Below are 14,635 nucleotides of genomic sequence, written 5' to 3'. Positions count from 1 at the left end.
CAGTAATTTTTTTCCGAACATTTTTTGAGAAACTTTGGCTATTACTGCCTGTTCCAAAAACCTTTTAATGAGTCGTCTCTCATATTCCGGCAAAAGATTCTTGACTTACAAATCGTGGTACCTCATCAACTATCAATCGAGGATCTGAATTTACGAGGATAGTCCCAAAAGTAGCCGACCTGACATATAGATGGCGACTTTTTTGTTGAAAATTTACATATATTACAAAGACCTAACCTTAAAAAGCTTATGCCTAAAGTTTGAGGGTGCTACGTTGATTTGTGTTCGTTTTGAAGCCGTTTTTAGTGAACGCTTTTAGAGATTTTGTGAACATGGAATAAATTCGTCATCGATACGTGATTCAATACTTTCATTTGGAAAGTCTTAGGCTGTAAAATTTGGGGTGACTGAATTTAAACGCGGTCGCACGAGAAGTCAAGACGAACAGTGGTCAAGCAGTGGTCGACACAATGAGGTGACCACTTCAGAAATTGTGGTGAAAATCTACAAAACCGTACTGGAAGGCTATCGGCTAAAATTGCGCAAATTAGCAAACATGATAGGCATTTCAAAAAGTACTGTACATCGCATTTTGACCGAACAATCGGATATGAGAAAGTTGTGCGCAAGATGAGTGCCGCGATTACTCACAATTGAACAAAAAAAAAGAGTATTTAGCAAAATTTCATAGCAATAAAGCCGAGTTTTTGCGTCGATTCATAACCATGAATGGAAACATAGGTCCATCATTTCACACCTGAGACGAAAAGGCTGTTAAAACAATGGACTCAAACGAGAGAATCGGCTCCAAAGAAGACGAAAACCTGCAGGAAAAATAAAGGCGTCAGTTTTTTGGGATGCACGTGGAATAATTTTTATTGACTATCTCCCTAAAGAAAAAAACAGTGAACGGAGAATATTATGCAAATTTATTGCAGCGCTTGAGCGAAGAAATAGGAAAAAACGACCGCATTTAGCAAAAGAGAAAGTCGTGTTTCATCAAGACACCGCACCAGTCCACATTTCCGTAATCGCGATGACCAAAATCAATCAACTTGGTTTCGAACTTTTCCCTTACTCACCCTATTCGCCAGATTTAGACCCCTCAGATTATTTTCTATTTCCAAATTTGAAAAAATAACTCGGTGGAAAGAGATTTACCAATAATGAAGAGGTGGAATCCGAGGTTGATGCCTATTTTGAAACATTCGAAGCTTCTTACTATAAGCAGGGTACAGAAGCCAATAGAACATCGCTGGGAAAAGTGGGTCAATCTTAAAGGAGACTATGTTAAGAAATAATGTAATATTTTCCAATTTTTTTTTAAGTGTTAGGTCGGATACTTCTGGGACTATCCTCGTAAGTTTCCGCTCCCGGCAATAGAATTTCGATGTATTCGCAGTATTTGTCGCAGATACCCCAGCCAAGGTCCTGGGTGGTTTAATGAGTCTACTTTCATCAAGTTAAAGATGCCATCCGCCTGAATCGTCATCATCATCTCGTATCCCAAGATCGCATCTCGTTTCCACCCGATCCGATCAGGCCGGATCGAATTACATCGAGTTTTCCGCGTCAACAGCATCGTGTCACGTTACGCCCGACCAACCCACGTCCCGTCTTATTACTTATGCCTGACGGCTGTTGCAGTGTAAATTTTCTAGAATTTCCAATACTTGGGTTACTTCTCTTTTTACCTCGCCCCGATTTTTGTTGATTTCATGCGGCTTGGCCTCATTAATGTTAAATTGTCTAGAATGTGTTAAGCTCCGTTAAAGGAGGATTTTTCTTTTTCTTGCTTCAATAAGCTTAGCAACAAAGGACTAATTAAACTGGTCTAATGTTAAACGCAAATAATAATGAATTACGCAATGTTGGCTCTAGTTTAATTGGAATTAAAAAACTTCGACTTCAACCACCCTTCGCGAACTTTCGTGAGACCCTAAAGGTTCTCATCAAGATTACATCGGCATTTCGAAATTAAAATCCCAACAATCGCCGTACCCTTGATTGCCTCTACGTCTACCGACCTCTATTAGTCGATGTCGTCAATGCTGCAGGTCACACAAAGACCAGCGGGAAGTCTCTATTGGTTCCACCATTCAGTGTCACCCCGTGATACCCATTATGACCTTTTTTCTTCGATCTTTTGTGCTGACGACAAAAAAAATCTCGTCTACACCCTTGCGCGATCAATCTCCCTTCCGCGCGTTTCCACTTTGTTTTTCATTTTTGATATGCATTATTTCAATTGGTAATTTTTATTCCCATGCAAGGTGGTCTTGTTCGTGGATGACAGTTGAAGGACTGCAGCCCTTTTGCGGACCTTATAGATGGCGAAATGATCGATTCTTCTTGGCGCCGTTTTGAAGAGATCAGCACTCCATGGCTTGAAGAAAACCTACATCGATTTTCTATGATAGGGTAAGGCAAGATCTAGATTCAGAGCCAAAAATCAACAAACTATCGAGGCAGATTCCAGAGGACCAAACGGATCATGATAAAACCGCGTGCAGAACTCACACGCGAAGATGAGCAAAATGTGTCGTTAAATTTAAAACTAAAATCTTCATAAATTGTAGTCGTCCTGCACAACTATCAGACTTGTATATATGCAATATTTGATAAATCGGTATATTATTGTTATAAAACGGTTACAGCGCAGTTAGAGGTGCATATTATAAAGCAAATAGGGTTTTTTTAAAATCAATTGAACTGCTTTAAAAAAGAAAGTCTGTCCCATCGTTACTATCCATCGCTATGATGTTCATTACAGAAAAACCAAATTCTCAATTAGACATCATATACTACTTATAATAAAAATTGCAACACCTAGAATTAATGCATCAAATTCAAACGAAATTGGAATACGTATTTAGTTATAGTAGTAGTACAATTAATCAGATTTTACATATAAAGCAGTGCGTTACATACAGGAAGTATTAGAACCAATAGCCAATCCATACATTCAACGTGTTGGAAATGTGCCTTTCCCAGCAAGACAATACACGGCCACATATTGCTCGTATAACTATAGCTCATCTATAATTTCACAATGTTAATGTGCTTTCTTAGCCTCCACGCTCTCCTGATCTTTTCCCCATTGAATAGGTATTGGATGTAACAGGAAAAAGAGTTACTACAATGGAGAACCCATAAGGTACTTTAGAAGAGTTAGGAAATGCAATTCAAGTTGCCTGGGATACACTACCTCAAGAATAAATCGACTATTTAGGTCAGCTTAGAAGCATGCCCAGACGAGTTTCTGACGGTGTAAATTCACAAGGTGGTTATACACATTATTCGAATTTTAAAGACTTTCTGGTCTTCGGTTCACTCGCAAGTTACATCATTTATTTTGTATAGTGTTGACAATATATTTACAAAGTTTCATTAAAATACGCGCATTCTTTCTAGGTGTTGCAATTTTTATGATAAGTAGTATATTTAAGGCTTTAAAACCAAACTATTTTGAGAAGAAGACTTCACACAAGGTTTCTTCGTGGTACAGTTTAACACCTACGTCATGTACCGGTACATGAGCCAAATTAACCACTTTACTAGGGTCATAATATAGAAGGTAGTACCTGCTAATGCTTCAAGTATCGACATCTTATCTACTACATCAGTGAAGTGTTTACTGCAATGCACTACTACATAAATGCAGTAAATGTTTCATTGGTGTAGTAAATACCCTATATGCGAAGTGGATGCTTGAAGCATGTATTAAGAAATACTACATTTTATGTGTATAACCAAATAAGTTTACTCAAGATTTTTATTTTACAGCTCGACATCCTTGACACACTGGAAATATGAGCTTAATTCTCTACTTTACTTGCAAATTATGTGCAGATTGAAAAAAGCTTATCCAAGACCGAATTAGTCTACACACGTGATCAATTAAGCTTCAAGAATTGTAAATATCTAATTAATCGTTCCAGAAAGTTAATTTTTAGAGCAGAGAGGCATCTACATGGACACTTAAAATTCTGAAGATACCAGCCCACTTCGTCCTTATACTTGGAAGATATGAACAGAGAAAATAGAGCATAGAGCATCATCGAGACTCATTAATTCTACTGGCGGGTTCATCCAAGTTTAAAAGCGTGTAACTCCCAAATTAAAAGCTCAAGAGGACTCCTTTATGGTATAACTAAGCATATATACCCTTGAAATACTCGCAATATGAGCGTAATTCCGTAGTTTACTTGCAAATTATGTGCAAGTAGAGCTTCTCTGAGACTTAATTGGTTTACTCACTCGCTCAATTAAGTCTCAAGAATTGTAATTCCGTGATTAAAAGTTCCAGAAGGTTCCTTTTTAGAACAGTAAAACATCCATTTAAGAGTCCATATTTCTTAAAATATTAAAAATATGAGTCCAATTCGACACTTTATTAGAAGTTATAGGCAAGGGAAGAAGAGTATTACCGAGACTCGATAAATCTACTCAAGGGTTTAGCCACGTTCAAAAGCTTATAACTCTCAAATGAAAGGTTCTAGAAGATTTCTTTACGGTACAGCTAAGCACCTATATATTTTCTTAAAATACTGAAAATGCGAACTTAACGCCTTTCGTTGCTTACAAGTTATGGACAGGAAAAGTAAAGCATCACCAAGCCTCAATTAGTCATGGGCCCAGATATGTATTGCAACTACCTAATGAAGCATTTCAGAGAGTTCCTTTTTAGAACAATTAAGCATCTGTATAGGCTCATAAAATCCTTGAAATACGAGGCCGATACTCCCCTCTGCTTAGAAGTTTTGAGCAGAAGAACTAGAACATCACCGAGACTCCATTAGTCTACTCGAGACTCCTGAAGGTTCTTTCTTGGAGTCGCGAAGAATTTAAATGTACCCCTCAAATACTAAAAAATACGAGCTCAATTCGCCGCATTACTTGGAAATTATGGCAGCAGAAGTAGAACATCATCAAGGCTCAATAACTCTACTGCAGGGCTCAATGATGCGGAGAATATGAAGAAAATGATCCACGGAAGAATTTGTCTAACTCAGCTAAAACCTGCGGACTGCTCAGAATAACTTCTGAAAATGGGAGATTGGGCCAAGCAATCAATTGAACACATAGAGACGTTCTAAAGAAACCACCCCTTAACCTCTGTTATTCCCTTCAAATGACGTTCTATGAAGTTGTGGGTTAATTTGGTTCATTGGAAATTGCAGAAACAACAACTTAAACTTTCCCGTAATATTATTTATCTCCTGAAAATGCTGAAATTAAGCTAAACGAATTTGAGCCAAGTTAGCTGACAATGAACTGTTAACTGAACTGTTCTTCATGCGTAAATGACTCTGCCCCAACCAATTTTTTCCTGATGGAAACACTTCAACGTTCTTTTCTGGCATTCTGCAGCTTCATAAAGGGGCATTTAATATTAAAAGGCGACTTTAATCTTCGCATCTAATAACGTAATAAGTTTTTTGGTTGAGAGGACGGCAATATACTGGGCGCGTGTCAGACACGCGGCTAAAGCAGATTATTGCACATTAAAACGCTGGTGATATCTAACGTAACACCCCTCCGTCAATCCAGTTATCCACTGGTTCGGAAAAATTTGGAAATTTAAAAAGCAATAATAAAACCTACAGTTTAAAGCTGCTTTTCAGATTATATTGCCGGAACACGTGTGCAATATCACATGCAAACGCTACACATTCGATTAATAAATCTGGGATTACTATGGAAATATAAACTTACGCTTGGAATGTTGTCGTTGGTGCAGACTCCGTCCTGCAGCAATCGATCCCTGATCTCCCATGCGAATATAGAGGGGCATTCCCTCTTGTAGGAGGAGATCTTGGAGACGACTTCGGCGGTGGCTACTCGCGGCTTGGAGCCACCGATGGCCCGAGGCCTGATGGATCCCGTCTCGTAATACCTGAGGAAGAAATAGGAGGCAATCAGAGATCAACGACACTGACATGGAAGAAGCAAAATATCACGGACATAAGATACAAGCACAGCCTACATCAACCAAATATACCTGCCAAGGATCTTGGACACGCATCCGTTGGAGACTTGGAGGATCCTGGAGATATCGCAGGGTCTTGCTCCCGAATGGGCCAGTTCCACGATTTTCTGCCTGGTGGAATCGGGCAGGGGACGTCCGCTGACGAACACACCTCCTAGCTGGTTCACACCGCTATGGCCTGTCCACAGTCACATCGTTAGGCTTTTGTTCCAGGGTGTGTGGTTCCGGTTGGGTTTCAGGAAAATTAAACCAGATAAATGCGCAATTTAATTCACCTAGGCACCCGAACCACACACGGAGAACACGGTTAAAATACAATAAACATGTAACTGTGCACATGTTATCATCGGTGTAATAACAAGCTAAAAGATGAGATGTCGTCAACTGACTACCTCGCTCGATAACGGGGATTCACATGTCTTGGTCTACATTTCAAGGTCCACATTCATTTTTGCGAGACTCAAGATTCCCACCACGTCATCGATGAATTCAAGTGTTCTACAGATTTCAGTTTTTTTGAGAAAGCGAGTTTTACGTACCAAGCCAGATTTTGCGATATGAGCGAAGCTAGAGGTCCTGAAGGATGGCAGGAGTTACACAATAGCTATTAATGCGGCCATCAGGTAAGGGATACATCATTTATGTAACGAGTGAGATGTTGATAAAGGAGCGAATTTAAGTCCAGTGAGGTAAGGTCCTTATTAACCTCAGCAATTTCTTCAGTTAGTGTCTTCAGTTAGTGAAAAATTAGCCTTGGAAAATGAGATTTGTCAGTTGTTTTTAGACATTTTCAAGTCATTTTTTGGTTGTTCTGGGTCACACTTGATCTGGATTATCATTATTAGCCCTCATTGTACTCATCCAGCTAGCTTAATTTGTCTGGCAAAGTAGGGTTTTTCGATGCTTCCTCTTTCTGTACCAGAACTAGGTTTCTGTACCACGGGCCCCTGAAGCTCCTTTTGTGAACAAACCAACTCCAGTTTTTTTTGGATGATAATCAGCATAATCCCTATTGTCAAATGTAATTTCGTCTTTACTCATTTTTTTTTTCTGGAAATGGTGAAAAGAAACATCATAAAACATATCATAAACCAAGAAAAATACCTTCGAAGTTACTATGGATGGTGACATGAGGCAATGCCTCAGGTTACCCATACTATTTGTAGCTTATATTTGAAGCTAAATATCTCCAAAAGTAGGAAAGATATTGAAATGCGGAAAACACGTACAGACAGGTGCATGCTTGGACTATTATTCAAATATATTTAAAGGTCCATAGGTTGTGCAAGAAAACCGCTACTAAAAAAAGACGATGTTTTTCGATTAAATTTCTTGGATACACATCTCTATGACAAAAATTGTCAAGTCATACATTTATCAAGTGTTTTTGCAAATTTTTGATATCGCACCTGTTTCGATTGCAATATGTTTTTTTTTTCTAAAATGTCGACTTTTATGTAACATTTCAGTCTGGCATGCACCATGAGAAACATTCCTATTCCGCAGACATATATACATATACACAAAGGTAGGAGTGGAGAAAACACAAAGATTCTGATATTTTTTTTTACAAAATTGTGTACGCATGAAATTATATCAAAAGAACATAATATTTGTGCTAGCCCTGTAGCACTTTTCTTGCGCAGCATATGGAGGTCCAAGTATCCTCCTAGGATAGCCCAAAGACGTATCTACCTGTATGTGTTTATCACATTTAGATGCCTTTCTGATCTTCCGAGATATTTACTTTCAAATATAAGCTAAAAATTTCCATTAATAAAAATAAAACATTTCATAGCGTTTTTGGTGTATACATATAAAAATTTATGTACACCGATTTAAATGTTTGAGTTTAAACTCTTTTCTTATTTCCTTTCGATGTAGAACACTTTAATTCCATGGTGACGATAAGAACGACATGCATTTGAGCACTCAGCTATGAAACTTCTCGGTTCTCTAAATAACGACACTGAACTCCTGCGTAACTTTAAAATTAAGTAAGCAAAAATGAACTTGACCAAGGCACCGAACACATGAATCCTCGTTTATTTACCTCATCAGGCATCAAGATGTGTTTGGGCATCTTGAATTACCTGAAAAAGATACAAATTCACTCATGAAACTATATACAAGATAATTTATTAGCTCACCGGCAAAGTGAGGCAGATGAAAAGTGAGGTCATTTTAAGAAAAAAATTTCATATAGACATATGTTTGATGTAAATTATTTAAGAATTTAAAGGACTTCAATAGTAGAATTAGTAATGCCGATCCAGTTTTATGGCCACCGCGATTTCCCGACTTAAATTCTCTGGATTTTTATTTATGGGATCATATGAAACAAATTGTGTACCAAGAGGCAATTAACACAAGACAGCAGTTAGATAGAACACAGATGGCTGCTGCTGATATAAGAAAGTGTCTAGATATGTTGATTCGAATGAAAAATTCATTACTTCGTCGTTCTGAAGCCTGTATTCTTGCAAAGGAGGACATTTTGAGCAACTGTTATAATACTTTTACTTTTAACTGTCTCATTTGTATAATTTTTAGTAATAAATAGCTAATATGCCGAAAACTTTGAAGTCCTCTAAATCCTTAAATAATTGAAATCGAATATATGTCTATATGAAGTTTGTTTTGTTAAAATGACCTCACCTTTCATCTGCCTCACTTTGTCGGTGAGCTAAAAAATCACCTTGCATATCTATGATTTTAACAACAAACTTTACAATGTTCTTTCGTCTCATTATACATGAAATTGCCTGGTAGAAAACCGGAATGTTTACCACCTTTTAAGACCCAAAGTGAAGTAGATCGCATCTGTCAACATCGGAATATTTCGAAACCACACAAATAAACGGGGGCACAAATAGAGCCGTCAAATACGACCCTCATCCATTGTCGGCGGCTCTCTCTCCTTGAAAAGCGTAACGAATTGTGATTAGAGAAACTTTTACTTTTGTTAGTCAGTTGTAAGCTCAGTTAGATACTGTTTGGTTTGTCGGGTGTCTTTATCCCTTGTAATACCCCTATTTTGATCCTCGAAAGTGAGAGGGAAGGCCAGAGGGAATGAGGGAAATTAGCCCTTAATATATAAATTGTGTTTTGGGTTGAATATCATTCGCATATTTTGGTAAAATAGATACGAATGGGGTCAAAAATACCTACCATTTTTGCAAAGAAGTAGTGTTCCTGATTCTTCTCTTTGATATAGCACCCCGACGATCAAAAGGAATTAACCCTACCATCAGATCATATTTCCAAGTCAAGAAAATATGTTTTTTCTCAGATTTTATTATGAAAAAACAAATCTTAGAACTCGAATTATGTTTTTATTCTTTCCCTCTCTATACATGTATCATCTCTCATCTCCATAATGTCTTTCTACAATATACCAAAATTAATATCAGCATCTGTTTTCCTCGCTCCGCCTTATTCTTGTATTTTCACAATACCCTTATTAATCATCCATTTCTATATGATTCCACTTTTCTCTCCATCTCTTCATATTTAATTCTCTCTTTTGTCTTCTTTTCCGCCTTCTTTTTTTTTCATGATTTTGCTTCATCTTTGTTGCATAGTGAACGTCTGTCCCGGAAATATTCCTAGTTCTCTTTCATTGGTTCAACTTCATTTATCTAGCTTCCCTTCACCCTACTTCTACATCTTTGTTTTTTCATCAAAGTTTTTCTTCCTATTCTATTTCGCATTAGTTGTAACTTCCTTCTCATTTAAATTTCATCCTTTATTCTATCCTGCGCTGTTTCCTCTTGTTCTTGGCCTATCTGGCCCTCCTCAAAAATTTTGTCATGTTTATCCCTTTATCTGTTTTCTTCTTCGGTTTATCGATTTTCTTAATCTGTTTTATACTCTAAGAAAATTTTTGAAGTAATTGAAGGCAGAAAAAACTGTAGAAACCAGGTGAAACCACATTCACGAGAAAAACACTAGAAAACGTGGCTTTCAGAGCATAATGTTGTGTGAAGGAATCGTGAACATGGAAACAAACCCTGATCGAGGAAACCTGGTTTCCTGGCAAGAATAACTTGTGAAGAACGCAAGTTTTCTAAGCAAGTCGACGTAGAAGGAACTGAAGAAATCTCGTTAAGTAAGATCCAAGAAAAAGGACAAGGAAGCGTAACTTGCAGATTAGAATGATGTAAGAAAGGATTGATTTCCCTAGTCCGTGAGTCCCTGGTTTTATCCCTCGAATCGTGTTTCTTCAATTTTCTTCAGCTACTTCTGGGTTGATTTGCTCCCATGCTCTTAATTCTCACATTTTACTGTCGGCAGAAATTTTAATTCCTTGCTTTGCCACTTACATATGTGTTACTATATTTAACCAGGTTTCCTCTTTTTGTGGTTTCTTTCGAACGATTTCCTTCCTTACTCCATTCAGAACAAAGACTCACATATTTTTCTGATACATCCTTAATGTGATTTCATTTCATGAGAAAAGAGGAGAGAAGAGATGGAGGAAGAAAAGAAGAGGAAACTTTTTCTGTACCACTTTGCTAATTATTAAAGTGGTTTTCCTTTAGAGTAGAATCTCGGCCAGACCGTCCACGTCTAAGCTGACGGTTCGGCTCCAAAATTGAGGAAAAATATAGGAAATCTGCTCGTGAAGAGTCCCACAAGAACAGCCTATGTCAGGGTTGTCTTCGCACTGCAAAGATGTGAAACTGAGATCTAGTTTGGAATTTAATCTCTGTGACTCGATAATTTTTTAAAGATGTCTGTATTGCCGGAATATCTTTGCCTCTTTTACAAAAAAAAAGAAAATTGATTTTCTGGCAATATCCCTTGAAATTTATAAAACTGGGGAAAGATCGGGGGCTGCATTTTCGTCGAGAAAATTTAATAATAGTCCGCAATGAAAACAAAAACTTTAACGTCGGATAAAAACGAGTTCGGCGGCAGTAAAATCTACAAATTGGATGGGACGGAAAAGAGAGAATCGATATAAAGTTGCCGACGACGAGAGTCTTTTTTCATACCGTAAATATTCTTAAGTACCGGACGCGACACTAGGGACGATTTAGGGCGAGAAGGGCCGGTTCCGGGGACTTTCGCCTTGTCGACAAAGGGCCGAACGGACTTCATAAAACGACGAACCGAAATCGACGATTGCCGTCCTTTCACCATGTACAATGGACGCGGACATTCTTCGGATATTTTACCTTATTAAGTTAAAGTGCTGCTGGAGGAATTTACTTTATATTCCGGCGATGTTAAACCGGACTTAATCAATATATCAGAACTCTGGAATATATGTATGGTTCCCGGAAAATGTGTAGAGGGTTTTAAGCAATTTCGGGTGGATGAAGAGAAAGGAACTGACAAGTGTGAGAAATCAAAAGAAATAGCGAAATTCGACGAAAACGTCAATCATCCGGTTCGACGATAAAATTTATAAACTTTAGGCGAAGATTGGATGTGACTGGAATAATGCGGAAATACTGAATTATTCCGGCTGTATACATTACAAGAATTTGGCATGTTTGGTGGCGAAGGGTTCAGATAAATTTCGTGTTCGTTTGGGATAAAACTGAATGCATTTTCGTATCAAATCGAGAGTTTCAACCCGACCCCTGTAATCAAGGAAATTTTCAAAACTCCCTTCTTAAAAACGGACGATAGCCGCACCAGCAGGAAATGGACAAAACTACGGGGACAAAATAAAAATCGGAATAAACGAACGTATGGAGTCATCAACATCGGTGAAACTGTGATTTGAATGCTGACTTGAGAGTTGTAAAAGTTTAGTCTTTAAGGAGGGAAACTTGAAGAGACTGATTGAGGCCAACGGAGTGCAGCTTTCTGCTCCAAATGGAATAAGAGAGAATCGAAGATTCGGTTTCACGAGATCAAGGCAATGCGGCTTCGTACTCAGCCTTAATTGCGAGGAGGACGAATTTTAGAAGGTGAGGGAAGTATTCCTTCCTTTCTAATAGGAGCAAGAGCCCACCAAGTAGGAGCTATTGGGGAGAAATCTCAGTGTCGGACAAATTACTGCGTGTTGCATAGTTGCATTCTATGAGGTAGTTTTCCGTATCCATAATCGATTTATACCCATTTTTCCCATAGGACATCTTTCGTTAGAAACAATGCCACAAACAAAAAACCCATCGATTTGTCCGCTGTCTCGAAACCGCAAACAAACCGTTTATCACTGAACATCTGTCCCAAAAGTCGGACTAAAAAACTTTCCATCAATAAATATCAAGACATGCCGAACACATAAGAGGGATTTAGGGAATATGGCCATAAATCAGTAAAAAGCAGGCTTATACGAAGAAGTTACCCGAACAAAAGTCCATATCCTTCATCGGCGTGTATATATCTCCGAGGTGACAAATGGAATCTGGTTGTGAAAGGTGAATACTTCTCGATTTTTATATATCGAATGCACGCATGAGGGAGGATCGCAGAAACGCGGGGGTGGAGAAACGTCTTCGGCCCCATTCATCCACACAGAAGTCGATTCTAAACCAACAATGCGCACCCCTTGGCGTTTTAATGCCGCGTCTTAGACGCCGTCAACTTCAGGGATTTTATGGGTATCATTCACCCGCTGCATTATGTTGTGATCCTGCCTTTAGTGCAACTAACAATACACGGGGTTTACTTTTGCCCCATAGATTTTTATCATGAAGATAGAGGTGGAAACGCCACTATATATTCGAATTTTTCATAGAAAAATTCATTTTCGAAAGTAACAAATTGACCTGCATAGGAACTAAAAAGCAATAATATTCCATTGATGTCACCTGCGATTTCCAAATTTTATTACATACAGGGTGTCCGTTTCTACAGCTCAGCCATGGGGATATCGACGGCCATAAAAGATAAGACGTCGGTTAAACTGGGAAAAAATTGCCCAATGAGACGTTATTTTCAAGGCATTCCTTCTAAAAACAGAAATATTTGCACCAAATTACAAGACTGACCCTTGGCATGCCATATGTTTTCGTAATTAAAAAAAAAACAGAATTCTAAAGTGTGAAAATTCAACATGTCGCCCATAAAAAAAAGCCGAGTTGATGGTAGTTGCCGAAAACCGAAACGTCGGATTTTAAATACAACATCGCAACGTTATAGAAGAGGAAAAGTTGCTATGTTGAGGTCAGTAATTTTCAATTACCTCGCCAAATAAGCTAAGAAAAAAATAAAAACGTTTTTGCAAAATTTCAGTTTTTTTGGAATATCTCAGAAAGTCATCGGACTTTTAACGGCATATTCCTGAACTCCAAATTGCTCAGCTTTGGCCCATTTCACATCTTTTATGGTTCCAAAACAGGACACCCTGAATACTATAGTATACTTTTTGTCATACTTTTAGACGTAGAACACGCTGTTAACTTCTGAAAACAACTAAAGAGCTGGTACTTGTCCAGGGTGCATAACTGTTACCTTTACCTTTACCTTTGTGTGCCATATCGTCGACGGAGGTGATCGCTGAAGGCCATGGCGCCACGGCCGCACCTATTTGCTGTGCGGGGAGAATGATGGTGGCTTCCTTTTGGTGGCCCCGTTGTTCTCGAAGACACCTTGAACAAAACACTCTTTTTATCCCCCGGAAAAAGGGAAATTTATAAATTTCCGCTATCCCAGTACCGCAAAATTTATTGCGTTCCACATTTCGTCCGGGCCCCAAGTCTCGGTGCCGGAGATAAATTGTTGCTAATTAGTAGATAGAGCCGCTCTAAAGACTTTCCGCCCTTCGGTATCCGTAAATACGCTACAGGGAATTAAATAAATTTCATTAACTTTGTCAATAATGGAATCGGGGTTACACACCAGGGTTTGCCCATTCGATGCAGTGACATTGAGAGTGGAGGCTATTTGGTTTGAATCAACCCTCACGGTTGATTTTGTTGCCCTTTTCGATGTAAATTGGTATTTCGGACCCATTTATAATGCTTTAGTTACGTTATTTTTTTAAATTGTAGAGAACATTTTATTATAAAGAAAATTACTATCCATAATAATATGTAGGATCCTCCTGCCGAAAACATCGAATTTTCTCTCTCTCTCTCTCTCTCCCTCTCTCTCTCTTCTCTCTCTCTCCCTCTCTCTCTCCTCTCTCTCTCTCCTCTCTCCTCTCTCTCCTCTCTCTCTCTCTCCCTCTCTCCCTCTCTCTCTCCCTCTCTCTCTCCCTCTCTCTTTCTCTGTCTCTCTGAATGAGAGAAAACCCTTTTTAAGCTCATTTTAATCTTATCTCCGAATGTCTTGAAAATCGATACAGATTGAGTGAGCACATTGCACTGGTGAATTGATCCTGTAGAGCAGTAACATCAGAAAACATTATAATAACAAGGTGTTCTATATAGCTAAAAGAGAATATTTGGAATATCTTGAAAATCGACAGATATTGACAACATCCTTTGATGAATGGTTTCGTTCAAGTAATGGACTCGTAATATTATACATCGTGGTCAATTTGGCAAAATTTGAAAAAGTCTTCGGTCCCTGAATGAGACGTACATGTTACCGCAAACATCTCGAAAACCGACGGAGATAGATATAGTGTCAAACACTGGTGAAGCATAGTGACATAATTTAAAGCCATAATAACACCCTTCCTGCGGGTTCTTCGATTTGGAAGAGAATGGGTCTCTAAATGGAATTAGTGAGGTG

The 14,635-nt window shown here is 38.4% G+C and overlaps 3 protein-coding genes across 6 annotated transcripts in view; 2 read left to right on the top strand and 1 right to left on the bottom strand.

The window, feature by feature from the left end:
* Positions 1-14,635, top strand: part of Tps1 (Trehalose-6-phosphate synthase 1) — a 182,488-nt gene that overhangs the window by 4,581 nt on the left and 163,272 nt on the right. The gene's annotated exons all lie outside the window — the stretch shown is intronic.
* Positions 1-14,635, top strand: part of LOC136409399 (ATP-dependent DNA helicase DDX11) — a 156,975-nt gene that overhangs the window by 108,337 nt on the left and 34,003 nt on the right. The gene's annotated exons all lie outside the window — the stretch shown is intronic.
* LOC136409411 (paired box protein Pax-6-like) overlaps positions 1-14,635 on the bottom strand; it is a 51,022-nt gene that overhangs the window by 33,684 nt on the left and 2,703 nt on the right. For 2 of the 3 annotated variants that reach the window (XM_066390890.1, XM_066390889.1), the window contains exons 2-4: positions 13,421-13,545; positions 6,005-6,170; positions 5,719-5,899 (exon numbers count right to left, since the gene is read on the bottom strand). In XM_066390890.1, coding sequence (XP_066246987.1) covers positions 5,719-5,899; positions 6,005-6,170; positions 13,421-13,433 — 360 coding nt within the window. In that variant the 5' untranslated portion in view covers positions 13,434-13,545. The remainder of the gene's footprint in view (positions 1-5,718; positions 5,900-6,004; positions 6,171-13,420; positions 13,546-14,635) is intronic. The other variant, XM_066390891.1, reaches the window with a different exon arrangement.

This window comes from Euwallacea similis, chromosome 6 (assembly GCF_039881205.1).
Source record: "Euwallacea similis isolate ESF13 chromosome 6, ESF131.1, whole genome shotgun sequence".
NCBI lineage: Eukaryota > Metazoa > Arthropoda > Insecta > Coleoptera > Curculionidae > Euwallacea > Euwallacea similis.
This window is presented reverse-complemented; position numbering and strand designations above follow the sequence as displayed.